This window comes from Drosophila novamexicana, unplaced genomic scaffold, assembly GCF_003285875.2.
Source record: "Drosophila novamexicana strain 15010-1031.04,08,12 unplaced genomic scaffold, DnovRS2.1 tig00000009-arrow-pilon, whole genome shotgun sequence".
NCBI classification, from domain to species: domain Eukaryota; kingdom Metazoa; phylum Arthropoda; class Insecta; order Diptera; family Drosophilidae; genus Drosophila; species Drosophila novamexicana.
This window is the reverse complement of record NW_020824766.1, coordinates 1966489-1989084: the sequence shown is the minus strand read 5'-3', so window position 1 is coordinate 1989084 and position 22596 is coordinate 1966489. Positions and strand designations below refer to the sequence as shown.

General features: G+C 36.7%; 1 protein-coding gene and 1 long non-coding RNA gene across 9 annotated transcripts in view; one reads left to right on the top strand and one right to left on the bottom strand.

The window, feature by feature from the left end:
* The window catches only part of LOC115770234 (rab11 family-interacting protein 4B), a 53398-nt gene that overhangs the window by 17161 nt on the left and 13641 nt on the right, over positions 1-22596 (top strand). For 4 of the 8 annotated variants that reach the window (XM_030715465.1, XM_030715450.1, XM_030715481.1 and 1 more), the window contains 2 exons: positions 10564-10602; positions 11136-11250. In XM_030715465.1, coding sequence (XP_030571325.1) covers positions 10564-10602; positions 11136-11250 — 154 coding nt within the window. Of the gene's footprint in view, positions 1-1289; positions 1462-2970; positions 3097-10563; positions 10603-11135; positions 11251-19681; positions 19902-22596 lie in introns of those variants that run through there. The other 4 variants (XM_030715509.1, XM_030715489.1, XM_030715456.1 and 1 more) reach the window with 4 other exon arrangements.
* Positions 10544-11165, bottom strand: LOC115770301. The gene is made up of 3 exons (XR_004018841.1): positions 11084-11165; positions 10695-10987; positions 10544-10625 (listed from the first exon to the last, which is right to left on the bottom strand). It is a non-coding gene; the product is annotated as an uncharacterized LOC115770301 (long non-coding RNA).

Here is a 22596-nt window from a genome sequence, read left to right as displayed (position 1 = left end):
TATTCGTTTTATTTATGACATTTGTAAATGGATTTCATATTTTCAATTCAATTTGCTTGAAGCCTTTCAATTATATAGTATACCCTCTCTGTCTATTCCACTTTGGCTGCATACAGGTTTCCACTTCTCAAAGCGCACAAATTATAGAGTTTAGGCTCGATCAATCTGGCTTAAGGTAGCAGCTTGATAAAGCTTGGAAGTCGCCTGCAATGCTAATTGGCAGCTTTGGCTGAAGTAATTGGCCCACGTTATACAGTTTTTGGCAACACGACGCTTAACCGTTGGCAAAGTGTCAGCATGACAATTTGGCAGCCAAAAGTTAACTTCGAGCATAACGTATAAAACTCAGACTGTCACATAAAAAGGCATGCCGTTTGTTTTGGCCAGGTTCTTATCTGCAGTCTGCCAACATGTTGCAAACGAACATGTTGCAAGTGCAGGGCAAACTATTTTTTTGTTAGCATGCAAAATGGCTTGATGTTTGTTGCTGAGAGTGCTACCAGATTTTTAACATTAGAGATTGATAGTTGAATAATGCGTTGCGTTAGAAATTGAATTTGGAGTTTTTAAATTAAATTAATGTTGCTTTACATATTTGCCGTTCATTTTCTTTCTTCCTATAAACATGAATTTGAACAAATATGTTTTTTACTTTATTTTTATATCTGTATATATTTGTCAATATTAATTAAATACTTTATTTATTTATTTATCATTTATAATTAAAAAACGATTGTTTTCTGATAGGCAAAAAATAGAACAAAAACTTTTGTGTGTTAATCAGAAAGCAACCTTTTACATTAGCCTTATTCAAACAAAAATTACTTGCTTTTAGAAAACCTGTCTGTTTGCTTTTTAATTAATTGTTAGCACTAACACTATTGCACACCTGAATTCTTGAGTAACATTATTCGTTTTGTTTATCTTATGTCTTTTCGCGACATTTTTTTGAAAAATAGAGAGCAAACAAGATGCCGGCTCAATTCATATTCACCCTCGCAGCAGCTACCTGCTAACTCCTTTAAACTTAATATCTATCTGGCAACGCTCTTTTACAGTCTCCCACGCACTACACTAAATAGTTTCTGAGGCGGTTGGTTCTCTTCACTCGCCTTTTCTTGCTTTACACTTGTTCATTAGTTTGTTTCTCTCTCTCTCTCTCTCTCGTTGTGGCTCTCTGCTGGTATTGTTGGTTTTGGTTGCGTCGAACCTGTTTGTTAGCCGCCTTTTGGATTGACGCTGCGGCATTTTGCGTTGATTTTCAGTTCGAAACTGGCTGCAATCGTGTGCGGTTCGCATTTGTTTTGAATTCCGAATTCTTTAACATTTCTCTCGTTTGCCGGATTTTGTGTGTGTGTGTGCGCTGTTTAACATCCGAAACGCATCCGTCGTCACACACTCGGTTCCGGCGCGGCAATATAAAAATCTACACAAAATTCCACAGCAGCAGTCTAGAAAAAAGTATGTGAAAGTCTTGCAACAGCGTACAATGCGGCGTATGCGAAACACATTTGCGATGAGCGCAAAGACGAGCTGCAAAAATTATATATTTTAAGATAGTTATTTGGTCATAAAATTCGCTTTCGCAGCGCGTTTTAGTATTTACTATTTAACTATTTACTATGAGCTATTGTTTTTAGGCAGTTGCTTTGCTTGTTTCTATTGTAGTTTACACTTTGGTAATTTACGGCGTCACGCCTTAATGACTGCAACAAGCGTCAACAACAACTGACGAACAGCTCAACTCAGTTCTGTTTTTTTTTTGTGTTGTTGTTGCACATGACTATAGAGAGACGCACACACAGTCTCGTGTATTTGCACCTCTGACACGTTTGTCTACCTAACAGACACAGACGCACACACGTGACTAGATGCATTGCCCACGCCCTTTTATCAGAATTGAAAATCAAAATCTTGGCCAATGTATTGTTAAACTTGCTTAAAGCCTAAACAGCTATGTTTTTGGATGATAAATGAATACTTTGAATCAACGCGTTTGGGCTAAATGGGAGAATGTTGGGGCTTCTGCTAGCTCGTCTTTGTCTTGTGTGCATTGCACACCCTTTGCGCGATGCATCAATCAAAATCAAATCGTTTTATAGCCTTAATTACATTCAAGCAGCCATAAAAGTCGGTTAACAGTTGCTGCACAATTTGCTATTGCTTGCAGTTGGTCAGCCGGCGCAGAGTCGAAGGCGGCTTTGGCGCATTTGGATTTTCATTTTGCTTTTGATTTCGATTTCATTTTCGCTTTCCGAGACGCTACTTAACGACGTTATCAGAGCTCAGAAAATCACAAAATGAAAAGCGCGTGTCTGTGAAGTATTAGCCACAAAAAAAAAAAAAAAAAGACAGACAAAAATTGTTGTTCGTATCGAAATGATTTGTAATGAATAAAGTGAAGTGTGGCTCGAGTCGGTGCTTGTCCATTGCGAAAGTGTGCCTAAAAACATTATTAAATTATATTTTGTGTTGCTTCTGTTCAATTTGTAAAGCTTGTTAAATTGTGCTTGAAAATTGAAATTTAGTTGGGAATCGAAATACAGCTAAACAGGGTTGGCAAAACGCTTGAGAAAACCCACCAAGAGTTAACTTACTAACAATTTGAGGTGTGAACAAGTAATAAACACTGCGTTGTCTAGTGTTATAAGTGTGTTGGGCAGTGTAAAGAGTTATAATATAAACCTGAGATCAATAAGAACTTTAATAAAGCAAAGCCAATCGGAACTTTGTATAGAAAATACGTGTTGTCCAGTGTTACAAGTGTCTATTAAGTATCTGTCAAATAAGTATCTCTCCTAATCAAGCGTCAACACACGTAACTCAATGAAGATACTTTGCTAACAACATACGAGCATTTAAAGGCAAATAACTCTTAACGGTTTTATCTTATCAAAGACAACACAACTTGAAGGCAATTGCCATGAGGCGCACTGCGGCCAACGGCCAAACAATAAGCAAATGAGTTAACTGAAAGATAAGCGGTTTAAGCCAACATCTTTATACACAATTACAAAACTCCAAAGCAACAATCTCTCATATGGATGATGAATATTATGAATATTTTCCCTATGACCGCAGTCATTTGAGAAAAATGTGCGTATACCTAACGTTTGTTGTTGTTGTTATTGTTGTTATTGTTGCACCTAATTGTCATGTAAAGCATTGTTAAATGTATTCTTAAGAAAGAAACCGCCATGAAACACGCCCACAGCAAATAACACCCACATAACAATAAACACTTTCGCCTTTGCCAACAATTTACTGTGACTGTGACTCAGCTCTTAGTATTATATATAAATATATGAAACTTACCTGCAGCATATATACATATTTCTTTAGAAATCGCACAATCGTTACATGTCTTGACCCCGCAACCCCCACTTATCTGGTTGACTTGTCTTTGTCATAAAACATTTTCAATTGATTTTCTTACCTTTATTGCATTAAATGTAGCATGACAAAAAGTCTTTGAATCGTGCATACAACTTTTACAAAGCTCGGCTATTCATAACGTTTATAGAGGGGGCAAAGGAAGACAAGGGAGAATTGTCTAGTACTAGCAAAATTATAATATATTTATTTTTATTTAACTTATTTGAAGTACTTACAATCAAAATGATTTATTTATTCTTAAATGAATCGAAAAATTAAAAAATCATATTAAAATTGTTTATACTATTTGAGATATTTATAGTAAAGGAAAGAAAAATAATTTAATTCCTATTTGAATTTTACATTTCATTTTAATTTCTTGTATTTATTTTTATATTTTATTTCTTAATATAAAGCCCAACTATTCAATATTCGTATTATATTATGTGTAAATACAAATGTAGACATTAGTGTAAAGTATTATTAATCTGTCAATCCAATTATATATCCCTCTCTTTATCTATTAGCCTGTCCAACTTATGGTCTTTCCGTCTAACATGAGTACATCAGTTATCAAACAATTATCCTGTTACCTGTCTTATTATTAGTTGAACTATTGTTTACCAAATTTATTAGTTTGCCGCTTATTCCTCCCACTAATGTTTACTTCTCAATAAATTAACCACTTATCTCTCTGACTATTAACATATTTACTAGGAATTTTGCTGTGTTTGTTTCGCCAAAGTTACGAATATTTATAATCTTCGTAGTCTTTAGTACGCAAGCACTCGTGAATACTCTAAGAATTGCAGCAAAGGGTTGTTTCTCCCTTGAATTATTGTCATAGTATTGAAAAAACTCAGCGTTAGGACCGTGTCAAGTGCGTCATGTGCACATTTTAACAGCCAACTGTTAATTAAAGCCTTGTTCAAGTCACCTGACAAAGGGTCGCGTTTCACAAAATAAAAATGAAAAAAAAAAAGATTACCTTGCCCCTCCTTGCTTGCCTACAAGTATCTATGTAGCTTGTAACCTGTTTGCCGCACTTGTTATTACCTGTTGCCCAGTGCAAATAAGGTAAAAGTCAAGCAGTCAAGACGAAAGTTTTAACGATCCAACTAAATTATGAATACTTCTTTGGCTATAAAGCTGAGGGAAGCGTTAGTTGAGGGGCACGCAAAATTAAATAATCAGCTAAAGCCGCGAGTTTCTTGAACTTCGCGCTGCGTTTTTCTGCTTAAAATTCAAAACAGACAATGGAACTTCAACAGAGCTGCCTTTTTATTATTATTTATCATTATGGCAGATATATCTTTTAATATTACGAGGCATGGCTCAGCTTTTTTGTTTTTTGTTTGTTTATGTTACCTTGACGCACTTGCGCCCATCCCCAAGTCAATCAATCAAATTGCAAATTATGCAAAAGCCGACAGCAGACTGTCTAACTAAGCCACAGCCAAAGTTGTCTACAGATTGACCCATATTTGCATTAATAAATATGTATTTGCGCCTCCGCATGCAAATGCCAAATATATAGCTGGGAGATTTTCGGTAGTTTTTCACCACAAATTGGCTCATAATGAATGAACGCCTGAATGCCTCAAGTACTTCTAACAATTACTTTTAGCCGTAATTCGTGTTGTGCTTGATTGCAGCAATTCATTCCGATTGCCAAAGGATGGACAGTGTCTAAACACGCCTTTCAAGTCTTGGCTCATAAAGTGCCTGGGAAACGCCTCAATTTTTATGGCATCTTTAATGTTTCGAGTACCGTTCATTTGGCTAGCTTCAAGCTAGCTTTGTGCAGGTGAAATGCTCAGTTTATAACGCTTACTATTGTCATAGTTTTATAATTAAACTAGAAAAGTCACTTTTAATTAAAAACTTTCAAGTTTTCAAGGCGCGGTGCTCCCCAGACGAAGGTCTTAAAGCCAAATATGAAATGAAATTGAAGGAATAAATTAATTTTATGAATGAATCATGGATGTTGTAATCCAACCCTACTAGAGACTAAATTTCTGATTAAAAAACTTTTTGAAAACAAATCAAACTCTGTGACTGTTCTCTATGAACTAAACTTTCTATGCTTCAACTTAAATCATTCGTATTATTGAAAAAAAATCAAAAAAAAAAAGTATGTAAAAATATTCTTTCTATTCATTTATCAAGCTCTGCTGATGTTTCTATTCGTATCTATTGCCAGAATCGGTGCAATGAACTCTCTTTTAAATAGAACACTCTGCAAATATGCATAAACACGTTCCAGTTATGTCATTTAGCAAAAAAACTAAAATATATATATATATATTTGTGTGAACTTCTATAGAATTGAAATGTGCCCGTTGCATGTGCGACCTCTGCCTTTCATATTTTATACCCTTTGCAAGCCAAACAAAATTCTCGACTGCAAACCAAGCGGAACGCAATAATAGCCGGGGCGGGAGGAGTGCGGGCAAGTGGAGTCCGCAATGAGCGTGCGTCTAATAGAATTTTTTACGTAATGAGCGTAGAGGGAGGGGGGCTAGGTGTGCGGCAGGGATTCGCTCAATCAACAGGTGTGCGCCCTGGGCCTGGGCCAGAGTCTGGTCCTCCATGCGCATGTGACAATTTGACAGCTTGTCGTTTCTTTTCGCTATTTGAATACTTTATGTATAAGTTTGTTGAAGAGTTTGCAAAGTAAATAAATGTTTTACGGTTATGAAGATAGATTTTATGTATACTAGGCGGGTATTGCCCGGCCTTGCTCGTGACAAGCTTTGTGCTAAAAGTTTAAAATATTACTTGTTCACCCAATTTCGCACAAGGTTTAGTCTTGTTACTCTTGTTAGTATTAAAATCCTATATCACAATAAATAAAGTTTCGTTCATTTGACCTTTAAGCCGCATTTTCCATTCAAGATCGGTCGAAATCGCGACAAGCGTATCAGGCAGGGGCAGGGTTGAAGGGAAGGGCTGCTTAGAAAAACAGGGTCTTTTTACAGTTTTTCTAGGATATCTAAGTTGCGTGTTCTGTGCAGTCAAATTTGCCTAATTAAGCAAACGTCAAATGCAAAAGATTCAGATAAATATTAAAAGCAAAAGGTAAACATTAAGGGAGCGGGAGATTTCAGGTGACTTTTAGCGAATCTGAGCTGTTGTAAGGGTAGCTTAACTTCGGCTTTTGAGCAGTACGAATTTCGAACTTTCGCTAACTTTTCTTTTTTAACAAAAACGCAAGGCAAGAAGAGAGGAAGAGCAGTAAGAAGCCTTGTGAGAGTATCTTAAGTTCGGCTTTTGTGTAGTTGTTGCAACTTTTATATTTTGTGAAAAGGGACATAGAAAGCTTAAGAGAGCGGAAGAATTCAGGAGTTTCTGGTAGGGTAGCTTTGGCTTTTGTGCAATAAAAATTACCAAATGAAATATTTAATCAAAAGCGAAAGATAGAGAGAAAGAGATTTCATTGTTAGAGTTTCTTAGCTTCGACTTTTGTGCAGCAAAACTTGCCTATTTTTGCAAACGTTGTCATAAATGAAAAGCTCAAAAACGGCAAAAGAATTTAAGGTACCTCAACCAGGCGAAATTTGTTTATTAATTGCGAAACATGAAAAACCGCAGCCACAATTTCCGACTGTCGTTTCAATTACCGACATTTTCAGCGTGTTCCGAAATTGTTTTATGTTAGTTAAACGGAACCCAAATACTGTGGAGCCAAGGTTACCTACTTCGCTCTGCAGCTGTCCAAATATTATATTAGCGCACATTTCAATTGATTTCGTATCAAGCAAAAATATAGTTAAAAGCATAATAATAATAATAGTAAAACACCAAACGCGACCTTAATCATATTATGTTAAAACACACTTCAGTTTTGTTTTTTTTTTTTACTTTTATTTTATTGTTGATTACATGCCATTACCTTGATCGTTTTTATAATTAACTGTCAGTGCTGTGATTCGTTGTTTTTTCGCTATTTGTTTAAAAAACATTTTTTTTTCTGAATTTAATGCGAGCAACGCGTTTAAAAAGTTGTTCAGCAACGAATTTGTTTGAATAATTTGACCAGTTTTAAATGTGTTTGTGTCTTATTGCAGACATTTGAATACTCAATTTGTTGCAGCTGTTGCATGTGTTGCACATTGATTTGTGCCTGCATGTCGGGCCGTCGCCTTGTGGCCTCATGCAACATTCTAATGTCGCAAACATTTTGATTAACACCTGCTGCCACATTTGGCATCAATTTCTGCTGCGATTTAATGCCAATTTCAATTTGCATCAATAAAATCAAATGCCAACCACTGCACCAAAACTCAACGCCAACCGCACAGCTCAAATTGTTTTTGCATACCCTGTACTTGTCTGGATTACGAAACAGGGTATTATCAAGATATTGCATATTCATGGTACTGATCGAGATGAGTCAATGTCCTTGTATCGCTCGTTCCTCCTACGTCATCCACGTGTTGCTCTTTCTCTCTCTCTCTCTCTCTCTCTCTCTCTCTCTCTCTCTCTTCATATCCCTCTCATTAGCTCCCTTTCTCTTTCTTCATATCGCTCTCTATCTCTCTTCTCTCTCTCTCTCTCAACTCTGTATCTCTTTTCCTTTCCTATAATATCCCTCTTTCTCTCTTCATCTCCCTCTCATTCTCTCCGTTTCTTTAAATACCCTTCTCTTCCTCTCTCTCCATATGCCTCTTATTCTTTAATCCATATCAATATCGCCCTACAGCAAATTTGAGCTATAGGAGAGTATATTTATTTTCGTGTACATTAAAATAATCTTTGTACGTGCGAATGTGTTTCAAGGCAATTTCGACATGGGTATAGGGTATATTTGATTCGACTTTACACTCCCGACATATTTATTTTTGTACTTTTTATGATGACTCGCAGTTGTGCGTATACTCTATCGTACCAAACGAGGCTTGATTGAATCCTCCATCAAGTTGTCACACATAGAAATAAAAGATAAAATTCATTTAATTCAATTTTTCAGTACTTCATCTTATAAAGTGCAACATTATTAAATGAATTGCATTGATTTTAAATGAGCTACATATGAATTTTATTTTGAAAGAGCATCTAGTTTCCCGCAAGAGTAAAATTCGTTTTTTTTCTCAAGTTTTTGCGTTGCTTGGACTGAAAAAATTGCCGCACAAATTGCGCAACTTTGCAGCACATTAAAATTGTTGGTCTATCCAACACTTTGGACAATTTGCGCGTTGCCAATTTGGCACACAGACAAATGTTGCCAACATATTTAAATTTTTGATATTTTTTTATAGGCACGCAACTTTTGCATATGCATATTTATATAACTGAATCAATGTTTTATTTATATGGCTTGGAAAAACTTGCCAATTTGCGTTTGGTTTTTGTAGCCGGGATTTTGCTAACATTTTTTGCTCTCTCCTTTTTTTGCTCACGTTTTATAGTCTTGTTTAAAATAACTCATAAACCAGATGAGACAGTTTTTATTTCTAGCGCAACTGCAAAGTGGGTTAATGAGTTCAGTGAGGGGTAGAGCGAGGTAGGGAGGGAGGGGCTACGTGCGAGCAACCGAGGCTGAGACCGAGCCCTATAAAAACAGATATATTTTTAATTTTTCTCGTATTTTTATCTTCTATGTGTTTGACTATTAATGTTTTTAAGTTTTGGTTAACAATTGGCCTGTAATTTGCATTAGTTCAATTGGGCTGAAAAATTTGTATTTTTACTAGCCTGTAAAAACAGTTTTTGGGCTAGCTTTACATATATTAGCTATATACAATATATAAGCGTGAAAACGCAAATTTTCCAAGCAATTTCCATTTTGTATGCTCTCAACCCATTGAAAATGGGTAGAAAGGGTATAATGGTTTTGTGCACAAGTATGTAACACGCAAATGAAAGCATCTCCGACGCCATAAGGTATATATATATTCTTGATTTTCAATAGCCGAGTCAATCTAGCCATGTCCATCCACGTCGATGTATGACCTTTCTTTCATAGGAGAGACTTGAAATTTAGAATTAGTTTTTTTTTGTGACCTCAAACTTATATTGATATCCTGTTTTTGAGCAAATCTGTTAGGCTTAAAGAGCTAGAATTGGAACTACACCAACAATTCAAACCACAATATTAATGCCTCCTTCTTGTTGAGAACAGACGAAAATTCTATAGCACAATAAGAGTAGATCTTATGAACATTGCATCAAAATCGATTAAGAAATACAGTAGGTATTAAGCGCAAAGCGAAACTGAATTCTTGGTATGGTTGTGAGTTATGAGGCGTTGGCAAGGTTGAATGGAGTATCGATATATGAAATTCTGAATTCTAAATGAAACCAGCAATAAGGTTCAGGGTATGCTCCAGTCGCGCACTACCGGCTAGAGCACCTTTAGTTTTCCTATCTTTATCTTCTTACTCAAATTATTTATATATTTATTCAAGTTTGCATACATTTAGTTTGATATTAAATATATCGTAGTTTTGTAATTTCTCCATTTATATATTTAAGTTTTACATTCCTCGCAATTTTGCTGCACCCCAGTTTTATGGCTGACGAATTTTCCGCACACCTGCAAATGCAAAATAAAAAAATATTTGCCCATTTGACACGTTTTCTCTAAATGCACTTTACACAATTTTCATGCTTTTTTTCACTTTTACAACTTAATTTTAGTTATTTTCGTCGCAATTATTTTGTCTTTGTGTTTGTTATTGTTGTTGTTGATTTTGTTACATTTTCTTGGCTGCATTTTCTTTCCATTGTTTTTTGTTGTTGTCTTGTTTTTTACCTGTTTCACTTTGACTTTGTGTGTCTGTAGGCATCAAACGTTTGCGTGGGTGGCCATTGTTTTCCTACTTTTTTTCTTTTGCCTTTTCTGTTGTTGTTTTTGTTGATTTTCTGTTTTATCACGTGTTTGGTTTTCTTTTTCCTTATTTTCGGTGGCCACGTTAGTTGCTTTTGTTTGGGTTTTCTTCAATGTCAGCTGGTTTATTTGCATTCTCTTCAATGCGCAATCAATTTATAGAAATTTCGTTGCTGGGGCTTCAACTTGAAGGGCATTCAGATGCATTTGTTAATAAAGAATTTAAGAAATCAGCTTAACTATTATAGAGCTCACTGGTGCTACGGTATATGGTAGAATAGTTTTTAATGTTAAATATACTATATTAATATTAATATTTTACTAAATTTCAAAATTTATTCTCAATTTGTTTGCAGTTCCGGCCGCAGGCAGATAAGTTCCAATGCCTTAGCTAGGTAAGTTTTACTTTGCTGTATGTCTGAATAATTAACGCTTTAGTATTAAAGATAATGTCTTGAAATCCAAGTATATATCGAATACAACTTACGTATTTGTCCTATATGAGCTTGTTTGCATTTTGATTCAATTTGAATTGGTTTGACAGTCACGGCATTACAGTCACAGTTTGGCAGCCAGAGCGCGAGATACATTTGTCAGTGTCTTGGCTAAATACAGTTTGGTACGCATTGCATTTTACAGTTTTGATTTCATTGTGCTGTGGCTTGTGTCTGCACTACGCGTATTGCTTGAAAAGCTCCAGTTAAGCGCAGACACTAGACATACTGGTTTAGTACAGACACAAACCGCATGCAACAATTCACAGTAGCAAAGTCTGCAAGTCTTCAAGATAAAAATAAAAAGAAAAAATACAATGTAGTTCTCAGTCAATGTTTAATAAAAGTTAAAAACTCTTAAAACTATTGTTTTTGCATTTACTTAAAATTTGTAAATTCAATTCTTTATATATATATTTTCCACTCGTTTTCAGCCAACTCTACAGATCATCGAGTTTCAACTCCTCTGGCCGTAGCTCCAACTGTGATACAACTGAGGATATGTACAGCGACATAAGCCTGGAGAATCGTCATGATTACGATTATAGGGTAAGTCCAAAGAAAATTTAATGAAACAGTTTTAAAAACATAAGAACAGATTTTGGGATAGAAATAAAAACGAATTTTTATTGTGCTGTATTACAAGCTAAAAGTATTTTGAAATAAATATTTAGACTTCTATGATTCTGGGCTCTAAAATTGAGAAGAGTGTTTCGTTTCTCAAACCTCTTCTGTAATTGTCTCTCGCTCTCTTTCGATTCCCTACTTAATGCTTTTGCAATTTTTCTTGCACAAGCCGTTACAAAAATGTTAAAACTCAACATTTTCAAAATGTGCAACGTCACAAATCTCCAGCTCTCGCATGATGTGGCACAATCTTTGAGATACTCTGGCGAGACGAGCATGTGAACGGGGGGGAGGGGGTGGCTTTCAATGTGTCTTTGAAATCGAGTGTCGATCGTTTTCGATAACGAAACCCTCGATGAGAAACAAAATCTGCACTTGACCAGAGACAGTGACAAAACAGTTCGACAGATTTGGGGGCCAGCTAATTTGGCCATTCATTAACGCCAAATTCCAATTCAGTCAACGTCGCGTCATTTTCTTTAACATTTGAACGTGGCTGGAAAAGCGACTGCGCGCGACTTTTCACTTGAATTCGCCCGCTACAAAATTCGCAAACGTGTTTTCCCTCGTCTTTGTCTTTGTCTCTGGGTCTCTATTAAGCCGTAGCTAGATGCCAGCCAGGCAGGTGAAACTCTATTTGGTGTGGGTTATGTTCGGCCCGCATGCCACATGCCACCTGCCCCCTCGCCTGCTACCGGCTGCCTGCTGCCTGTTGTTATATAAAGTGCAGCCACTGATTTGGCCTCCCCGGCTTGGAAAGATACAGAGTGAGTGTAACGGCGCCTCAAGGTCATTGAAATCGACTCGAATCGCAGTTGGCCATTTTGAGAAATTTCGTGCAAACCCCAATTGCCAATTCACTAAACCGCTGGGCAGTTGCGGTCTTGGTGCCAATAGGGTCAACTTACAAACCTTTTCACTAAGCCGCAACACGCTGCCAGTGTTTTTCCTCTTCCGGCTGTAAACATCTTGTATATTAATTGCTTTATCATTAAATGTTCAATTTACCTTATTTATCGAACCATCATCTTCAGCAATTACAGAGCCGTCTTTGATGCTGGCAGCTTTGCTTGATCCTTAATCGTGATTGCTTTCATGATTGGAGCTAATCTTTCTATCGAGATTTTCAGGAAATAGTTTACTATGACTAAATTATAGCAAAAACACTTTTATTTTTATTCACGTAACGTGTTCTAATTTAGAAGTGTATTATTAGCTATAACTGATGTTTTTTTTTATAAGGGCAATCGCAACATTACATTTAAATTATAATAACAGTTTGTAAAAATTGGTTATCATAACAGAGCAACAGTTAGGCATTACAGCTGTAAAAAACGTTGAAGAAAAGTTAAAGATATCGTCTGTACACACCTTTAACAGCTCTTTAACAGAACACTGAAACTGTAAAAGTTGCACTGCTGTTAAAAACTCTTGCTAATAGAAAAACGTAAATTTTCCTCACATACTTATCACATTCTGTTAACAGAACTGTTAATATTGATTACTTAAAATGCAAACATTGACGGCTATCTACAGAACACAGAAACTGTAGAGTCACTGCTGTTAAAATCTGGCTCTTCTAAAAATGAACTAAAACTGTTAACTTAACATCACTGGCTTATCATATCAGCATTGTACGTACCTTAATGACTTAACATTCAATAATTTAACAGATGCTTAACAGAACAAAGGCAATGTAAGCGAGTCACTGCTGTTATGAAGGGACTCTGTAAATAGAAGCGTAACATATGAATTTTCCTCAAGGACTTAACATAACAGCATAGTAGCAAGAAGGGTGGGTTATGTTAAAAGTCAATAAGATTTGTTGACAACACGAATTTCAAATTTTAAATTGGAAAAAGACGCAAATATATTTGTACAATTTACTGAAATAAGAGGTAACTTTTTTGGTTGCGGTATAAATTGAATTTTCAAAAATTCACCTCAGACCCAAGATATCCGGCAGGCACTCTGTAAAAGTATTGAATGGGACAACAAAGCGACAAAAAAATTCTGTTGTTATGCAAATTGTTGAGTCGGTCAAGCGACAGGTGTAAATTATAAATTGTAAATTGTTTTACCTGTCGCTGGTTGATGCTGCTGCTGCTGCGCGTAATTATTTGTAAATTTAAAAAAAGCAAATAAAAAGGAGTAAAGACAACAACTGCAAACGACACAAGAGATGCGGTGAATGGAAAATGAAAGGTGTGCGCACATGAAAAAAATAAGAAAATTCCAAAGGCAGGAAAAAACAAAAAAAAAAAAAAAAAAAAAAAGAAAAGAGTGAAAATGGCAAAAACAAGACAACAAAGAAAAAGAATGTTGCGCAAAAATATCACGTACGAATCATTTGAAGACCTTTGATTGTTCTTTTATGCAACAGGCCAAACGGGAAACGGAAATGCCGCAGCAAGCGCTGAAACAGGAGCTCTAGTGCCTAGTAGCGCGGCAGAAGGTTGGAGGAGCGTGGGGGGGGGGGGGGGGGTTGTTGTTGCCAAATCATTTGCAATGCAAAAGGGACACCATTGAGGGGCGTCGTTGATTGTTGTGTGAAACTTGGCGTTGCATACAAAATGAGCGAAAAGAATAAGCGGGGCCAAAGGTATTAATTGATAAGGAAATACGAAACAACAATTGACAGCAACAAAGAAATGAGAGAAAACATAGTTGAAATTTAATTGCAAACAAGAAATGGGAGCAAAGTCTTAGGAAAGTTGGTAGAACTAGATCTAGACTCTAGAGATATGGAAATTGTTCAAGTATTTGCATGCAATGGCTGTGCTGCATTTGGCTTACAGCGCATAGCAAAGACACAAACCACAAGCTTCAAAGGTAGAAGAAAAGAGAAGGGCAGCGATAACATTTTCCTCAGTTCCTGCTTTAATCTTTTTATTTGTTTGGTGGTGGAAAATATCTTAGTATATTTAATGAAGTCTCTATAGTTTTATATCTTTTGTACAACCTTTTCTTGAGTAACCCTAATGTATTTAGTCGCCACAATATTCCATTCACCAAGACAGACATATTCAATGTGCAGAAACAACTCTTGTTATTTGCCCCTTGTCTTCTCGGACTCCTTTCTTCCTCGTATAAAGTCATCTATTCTTAACTATTTAGCAAGTATATAGACTAAGTCTTAAGACTTAGTTTGTGTTCGTTTATGTATTTCCCCTCGGTTGCTTGGGCAAAAGGTACGATACAGCACATTACATTGGGATTCAGACCAAAGGGTCAATGGGCTGCTGTAGGTCAGCCTGCGTAACAAATTCTAAAGTATTACGGATAATTGTAAACAAATTAAGAATGTGTTTAAATGTTGCCCACGAAGAGTCTACACTTTGTTGCTTGTGTGCCTTGCATCTATTTAATTCAATTCGTTTGTTTACCAAATCGACCATTCGACATATTAAGTGTAAGGCATTAGGAAATCTGAAATATTGAACAGCCTGCGCTGCGAGACGCCAAGTGCAGTATCCACAATTCTGTTGTGGCTGTGGCAACTTGAAGCAAAAGGCATGTCGTCATGGGTTGCAAGAGAGATACTCCACTTAAATGCCGAAAGACAATCTGACAATTGAACAAATTGCAAATGCCATTGTTTTTTCTTTTTTTTTTTTACATACTCGAATGCCTACAGTTATAATTGCATAAGTGCGTCCCCACACTCGCACACACAACACACACATGCACAACATGAATGTGACATAGATTGGTATCGCGAGCGACGACGTTGCTTGGAAAGTAATGTGGGAGCAGATCTTACTCTCAGATACTTATTCGAGACACACTTCAGTTCAGGGGGCAAGCAAGAAGTGTGTGTGCTATGGGGGGTGGGTTGGGGTTATGCAACCATATAAATCACTTGCTTAGCATCTTCCGCATTTGATCAACAGCCAACCTCCCCCAAAACCCAAAACCCAACTGACCTTAGCTAATTAAACCGTCTAGCACACCTTGCTGGTGCGTTCTTTTCTTTTGCTTTTCACTTTTGCTGCGACAGAGAGCCAAACAGAGCATTGACAATTAGCCAGAAGCGGCGTCAGAGCAGAGCCAAAAAAAAGAGCAAACATGGAATGGGGCCAACAGCGGTTGTCCATTCCCATGGTAACCTTTGACCAACCTTTGAGCGGAGTCGCCATTGGCCACTGTGCCAAGGTAAAATGTGTAAAAAGTTCTCAATTTACAGCTTCTGTTCATGTTGAATGACTTTTTAACAATTTATGGTGCTTTGATTGCGAGTACAAAAAACGAAACAATCGAAAATTCAAATTAATAACTATTTTGGACTTTCTTTGAAAAAAACTGCTCTGAAATTGATTAAAACTTTGCCTTGTAGACTTGCTTTAAAAATTCTGCAGCTCGGAGACTTGATCGTGAGTGAGGGTATAAAAACCTTGTAGAGGGTATTATTTATTGGTCATGAAATGCGTAACTCATAGAAGACATGTTCGATTCCATAAAGTATATATGTTCTAGATCAGCATGAACAACCGACTTAATATAGTCCGTCTATATGTCTTGAGCTGTCGTCTTGAAAGTTTACATAGGTCCGCCTTTTGTTGCATGGTGCATGATGGATCCGGCAGAATCGGACCATAGGAAGGATCGGTCCAAAAGTAGGCTTATTTATGAAAAATTGGTTTATCAAAATATCTTGACCAATGTCAGCATCTGTTATGGCTATGCTCCTCGTATATATGTATAATAGAAAAGATCGGTCGAAAAGTGGTTTCTTATTCAACGATATTTTAATCAATTTCATCATTTACGAGCTTCGCATTTCTCACACCATCTACAATAGGAAAATGTTTATAAGAGTATTGAATCTTCGGCGTGGCAAAGATATCCTTATTCTAACATTTTTGTTTTAATTAAATAATTAATCTAAATTTTTATTTACTTCGTGAATTATTAATATAACTCCAAATGTTAGGTATATTCTGGCACCTCGTTTAATTCCTTATAACATAAATTATCGATGGATCGTTCCATCCACTGAATGTGTTGTTTTCTTTAATAGGACAACAACAAATGGCTTGGTCTTCCATCATATCGATTAAACAATTTTCTGGCACCTGCCCACACTCACACACTCACACACTCACACACACACGGGCCGAAAGTCCATAGTCCGCATTTAAAGCCGGCACAACATAAAGAGCATAGGGCAAAAGTGAGAAAGACAAATGTGAGACAGCCAGAAAATAAAACAGTAAAATCATAAACGAAAATCGATTTTTAACCCAAATGTGACGCTGACCCAGAAAACACTGAGACACTTACAAAACCCACGCGACGTGGAACTAAACGAATTGAAGCACAAAATGTTGCAATTATTATAATTAATGCAAATGCGCCTGAAATGCGATTAAAAATTTAAACAAAGAATAGAATAAAGCACATTGGCAACGTTCAAGAAACGTTTAAGTAAAATGCGGAAAATGTTTGTAGGGCAGGAATTGTAGGCATAGGAAATAGAAAATTCGAAGAAATCTTATAATAGATCTAAGGTCTAACAACGTACTACGACGCAGCTTATGACATTTGTTTGAGCTTAATAATTGTTTAAAGAACTTTCTGGCTTTATATAAAGTACATACATATAGTCATATTTATAGAGAATTCTATAGATTGATCTCAATACTCAATACTTATTCTTGCTCTAGTTTTTATCACATCTTTGACATCCCCATAAATTATATATTTATTCTAAGTCCGAGTCAATAGCCTGATATAGCCAAGTCAGTCTGTCCGTCCGTCCGACTGTCAGTTTCTACGCAAACTAGTATCATAGTTTTAAGGACATCGTCTAGATACTTTGCATAGGACAGTTATTTATGCGAACGTATAACTCAACTCTTAATAAGATCGGATCAGTATTTATATAGCTGCCATAGAAACGTTCGTCGAATTTTAAGCTCTTGTTCAACAAGATATCTTGACCAAAGCCGTATAACTTGATTATATATGAGGCGTCTTTTATCAGTATCCTAGTATATCCTCATTATATAGCACTATAGGAAGAATTAGTCGAAAAATGAGTTTAGGTATGGAAAAATATTCTGTTTCCCAACATATTTTTATCAAACTCAGCATTTACGAGCTTCACTATTCTCACATATCTACAAAACAGTAAGACAAAGGTCTACAAGGGTATAACACCTCTAGCATGCCGAAGATATCCTTACTTAGCTGTTTGGAGCTTAAACTCAAGTTGTGCGAGTTTACTTAGTAAGCTATAAAGCTAATCTTAAACTTTTATATATATATATTAAAACTTTTATTCCTCACCAACTTTTCTTAAATATTTTTGGCATTAGTTTATGCTATTATTAAATACTAACTTAACAATATCGTCTCTTTAACTTCCAGGTAAGCAACTACACCGAAAACAACCTACACATACTTAAGAGTACATATATCACCCAAGTTTATTATCTAACTTTGCTTCTGCTGGGGTAAGTGCCAGACAATGAGTCCAACACCTGCGACGGGCACAAAGAACTGTTTTTGCCTATCAGGGCTAAAACATCGCGAAAAAGAATTGGCCATAAAATGTTCACGTTACGTAGTAGTTGTTGCTTTTTTTTGTAGTTGATTTCCCACACGAGGCGTCTCTTAAGCGAGGGCGTGGCGCTCGACTCATTGGCAAAGAGCAACAATAACAACAACAACAACTGATAAATCCTACGCCTTTTGTTAGGTTTGTCCGTCCGTGTGGTCTGGCGTCTATTACGTCATATTTGGACTGTGACTTGTGCTTGTAGTTGCTTTAAAGCCTCTTTTTCTCTTTTCCACTTTTTTCTTTTATTTTTTTTTGCAAGGTTGTACAAGGCAAACGGGTGTTACATTAATAGTCAACTAGCTCGCGCACTTGCCGCACCAAAAATCGCCAACTTTGGACATTGTTGTTGTTGTTGTTGTACAATTATTCATTATAAATAATGAGACAGTTACTAGCAGGCAGGCAGGCAGGCAGAGTAAACAATTACGGCCTACGTGCAAATGAAATCACGTTGAACTTTTAACATTTACAATTAAAGGAAGTGATTCCAGGTGCAGGAGAGGCTTACCGGTATTTCTCTTTTTCGCATTAGAAGAACGTGCCGTATAAAAACGATGACAATATTGAAAAAATTAAATTGATTGAATTTGACTCAAATTTCCAATTTTTGATGATTACAATTCGAGCTGGAAATGCATTGAATGCATCTGCTGTAAGCAAATGAACTGGCTCCGTAATCCAACACTGTTTTTGCGAACTTGTTCGCGTACACTTATCTGTAAATACGAAGAACCAGCTGAACAACTCTTTTAACAAGTTTTATCATTTGGTTATCTGCATATTTATGCACACACTGACACACATACCCATATACCTATGCCTATATCTATATTGCTGCGCTGCAAAGCCATGCTACAAAGAAGATTTTCTTTAGCAATATTATGAAACTTGATAATCTTTGTTTTTATGCTTTTATTGTGTGCGTGTTGCGGCAGTCTTTCAAGCACGAATCGCGTTATTTGCATTGATTGTGTACTTTATTTAATAAATAGCAAATAACAAATAATGCCGCCCGAACGAACCCAGAGACCCTTTAAACTTGAATATAAATAGCCAATAAGAAGTAGTCGCAGCCGCAGCCGCAATTGCAGTTGCATGCGGTCATTTATTTGCGTTTCAATTATTTTGGTTTTTGCGGCTGCATTTGTGCACAATTTTAGTTTGTTTGGCTTGGTTGCTGTGACTACGCTCGAAGACTGCTTCGATAAGTACCAATACTAACTAAGTAGCGCTAGGCAACCAAGAAGTTAAAGCACGCGAGGGTGCTTAGTAACCGGTTTCTCAAGAAGTGTCTAGATAGAGCCATGTGAGTTTATATAAAAAGTGAATTACAACTATTTTGGTTCATTTGTAACACTGGTTCTAAATAGAAGATCTTTGACTGGTTCGGTTCTTTTTATCAGCTCTCTCTCTCTCTCTTACTCTGACTCAGTTCAATTGGTTCATTTGAGCTCAGTTCAATGCATTTGTATGCACCCTTTCACGCCTCTTCCTTTGCGTATTGCTTTTGCTTTTAATATGCCTTGCTTTCTCACTACAAATATCTCTTGCTAACTCGCATTAGTCGCATTTTCGGCTGTACAGCAGCGAACGGCGACTGCGACAGCGACCGCGGCAGCGACGTCAGCGGCACCCAACAAGTTAACTTAGCTAGCTATGAGCGCCAACGTCGCTGCCAGCGTCGACGCCAATGTCTTCTATGTTGTGCTTCGCCCGCTCGCAGCGTACGTCCGTAGACTGTGTGCGCTCAGATTGCATTTAACTCTTGCCGCGTGCACAACGAACGAAGCGATAACAACGGAAAAACGGCCGCCTCGCGTTGGCTGGGGAGTTCCGCTCTCTTGCTCTCTCCCACTCTTAGTGTGCGTTCGGCTGAGCGTTCGCTCGCGTGTTTAACATTTTGTGTTGTTGTGTTTTGTTTTTGGTTGGAAAATGCAAAATACGCCAACAGCAGCTGCAACAGCGTACAACTCTGCAGTTGCGATTGTTTCGGGTTTTCCTCTTTGTGGTGGGTGCTAAATAATTTGCAATAAATATGCGGTCTAAAAGAAAATGTGCCAAGTGTAAATTCAATTTGCTACAATTAAAGAAAAAATCAAATAAAAAATAAACAAAAAAAAAGTTGGCAACCTTTTATCGATTGCCGATTCATAACGAGCCTTTATCAGTTACCTGTGTCAGGTGCCTCGTCTTAACGTTTATGTGTGTGGCTCATTAAGCGATTATTCAATATGAAATTTGAGACGGCCACAAAACGACGCTAATTGCGGCGTCTGTTGTGAAAAACCTTACGTGTCGCGCTCGATCTGCCCGGTCTATGGCCATTCAGCCGGCTAATCGAAAATAACGCTGGAATATTGCTTGATTGATCTCTAATTGAAGTTTGTGGTTGAATAAAGGTCTGCCAAAGCTGTTTAAACTAAATAATTGAACAGATGTTTTTCAAATAACAAAAGAATACACTTCTCTTAACAAATATTGCAAGACAATAAACTGTTAAAATAAACAAAAACTATATACAAATTTGATCAACAATATAATAATAATTTTTGGAAATATATATCTTAAAGTCAAGGAAAAATTTCCCTAATAAACAAATAATGTTAAAATAAAAATAATATATATAAATTTGATAAATAATATAATAATTTTTGAAAATATATGATGATATATATATGTATATGTATATAAAAAATATTGTTCTTGAAAACATTTATTTAAAGCAAAAACTTGAAAGCGTTACTTTCTTTAAGATTAACTTATAAAAAGTATAAAACGGAAGCTTGGGCCCTTTTTTCCCTCCCTTTTTATTTTTGGGTATTTACTGCTATAAAAAAACCTCTAAAATAAATGAAAAACCTTCACATAAATCACGCACAATTTCAAGTTCATTAAAAATAGTTTATTTTATTTTTGTTTTTCTCTGGCTTGCCCGTGCCCGTCTGTCTGCTCAAACATTTTTCCGACCGTTAATTTTGTTAGAAATTTTCATTAGGTTCTCAATTAGCACACAGTATTATAACGGCACATGAACGCCAGACACAAAACCGGAACCAGAAGCCAATAAAGAGAGGTTCTCTGCCCATTCACAACTTAAGTCAAACATGAGGAAAATCTCAATCTTCCGTTGATGACATCAACACAATGACACGCACACAGCTGCAGGAGAAAGAGGCGGACTGGGAGGCGGGGACGCCTCCCATCTTCTGATGATGACGCCTGACAATTGTTGGACACCCGCATGCGTGTCCCGCTCCCAGCTGCTGGCTACTCACATGGTTCGTGTCCGCGCTTATTCACTTGCGCTTTTGTTAGGGGGTTCACCCAGAAATTCCTCATAATTATGCGTTGTCGTTGCCGCGAAAGCGGGTGGTTACAACAATTAATGAAAACCATTTCGTGTAGCTATATAGATCAAATATTTAAGGGCTTTTTGCCAAATCAAAAAATATACAAGAAAGTTTGGAAAATTGCTCAAAAATGTAAACTCGAGATTAAAAGCAGAAAATTGATTCAAAATTTCGATTTTAATTTCGTGAAGAAGTAATGTCTATGCCATCTCTTCTGGAACCACCCTCATTGAGTATTGTGCCATATGTGGAGAGCAATTCCATAAGTACCGAGGCCCCCATTTGATGGGACACATATGGCAAATTGTTGATTGAAAGGCCAGTTCTCAGTTTTCAGCTCCCCAGAGGACAGAAGCCCGAGCACACGCAGATCGCGTCGTTGATTTCTTTGTGGGTTTGTTCATTATTTGTTTGCCTATTTTTAAGATCTGCCCGTATCGCCGGGGGTTGAGAGAGAGACTCTCTCCCGTCTATTTGCCTCTGTTATGCTCTCACTCTCTTACCCTCTCTCCCTCTCACCCCTCGCAGTGTCTTTATCTGTGGCTCTCTCGGTTTGTTTTTGCTATAGTTCACTTTGAAAAAATGCCCGTGAATTTTGCGTTCAGTTCGCCTTTCGCGTTTCGCGTGTTGTAGTCGCATTTTTTTTGTTTGTCGGGTTTGTTTATTTATGCGATAACGAATTCGCAAAAAATACAGAAAAAAAAAACGTAAATCTTTTAAATACATATTTATCAAATTTGTGGATATTAATGATTAGACGATCAAGTGCTGAAATGCGTCGAATTTCATTTGAATTCTTACTTTTAACGAGGGTGCAAAGTTTCCACAAAATTAAAAAGTCAAATTGACCAAAGTCAGGTCCTTTAATCTTTGTGATTGGAAAATTGCAAGTTTCTTGCAATTCAACGTCCGTTTTTTTTTCTTAGCGTCCACTTGACATGCAAATTAAAATTCCATAATAATAAAAACGCCAAAAATCTCATAAGCAAAGAAAAATGAAATTGATTTAAAAATGTTTGAAGCTCTTTTGTTCAACACACACAAAATATGCTTTGTATACTGTGTTGTTGTAAAGAAAATTTGCATTTAATGAGCTGCTTGCTGCTTATTTATGTAGTCCCAGCTCACCCCCGTCCCCGTCCCCACCCCTGCCGCCCCTGCCCGAGAGGCCAGTTGGTATGCAGGCAATTGTATGTAAATGTGCTGTGAAAATCATTTTGAAAAGCTAATGATATATTTTTCTACATTTTCTGCTACTGTTTGACTAAAAGATGATGAGCAAATTGTTTAAATAATCTTACAAATTCAAACGAAAGAAAGTTTAGACGTGGAGTTAATTAAGAGATGGTTTTG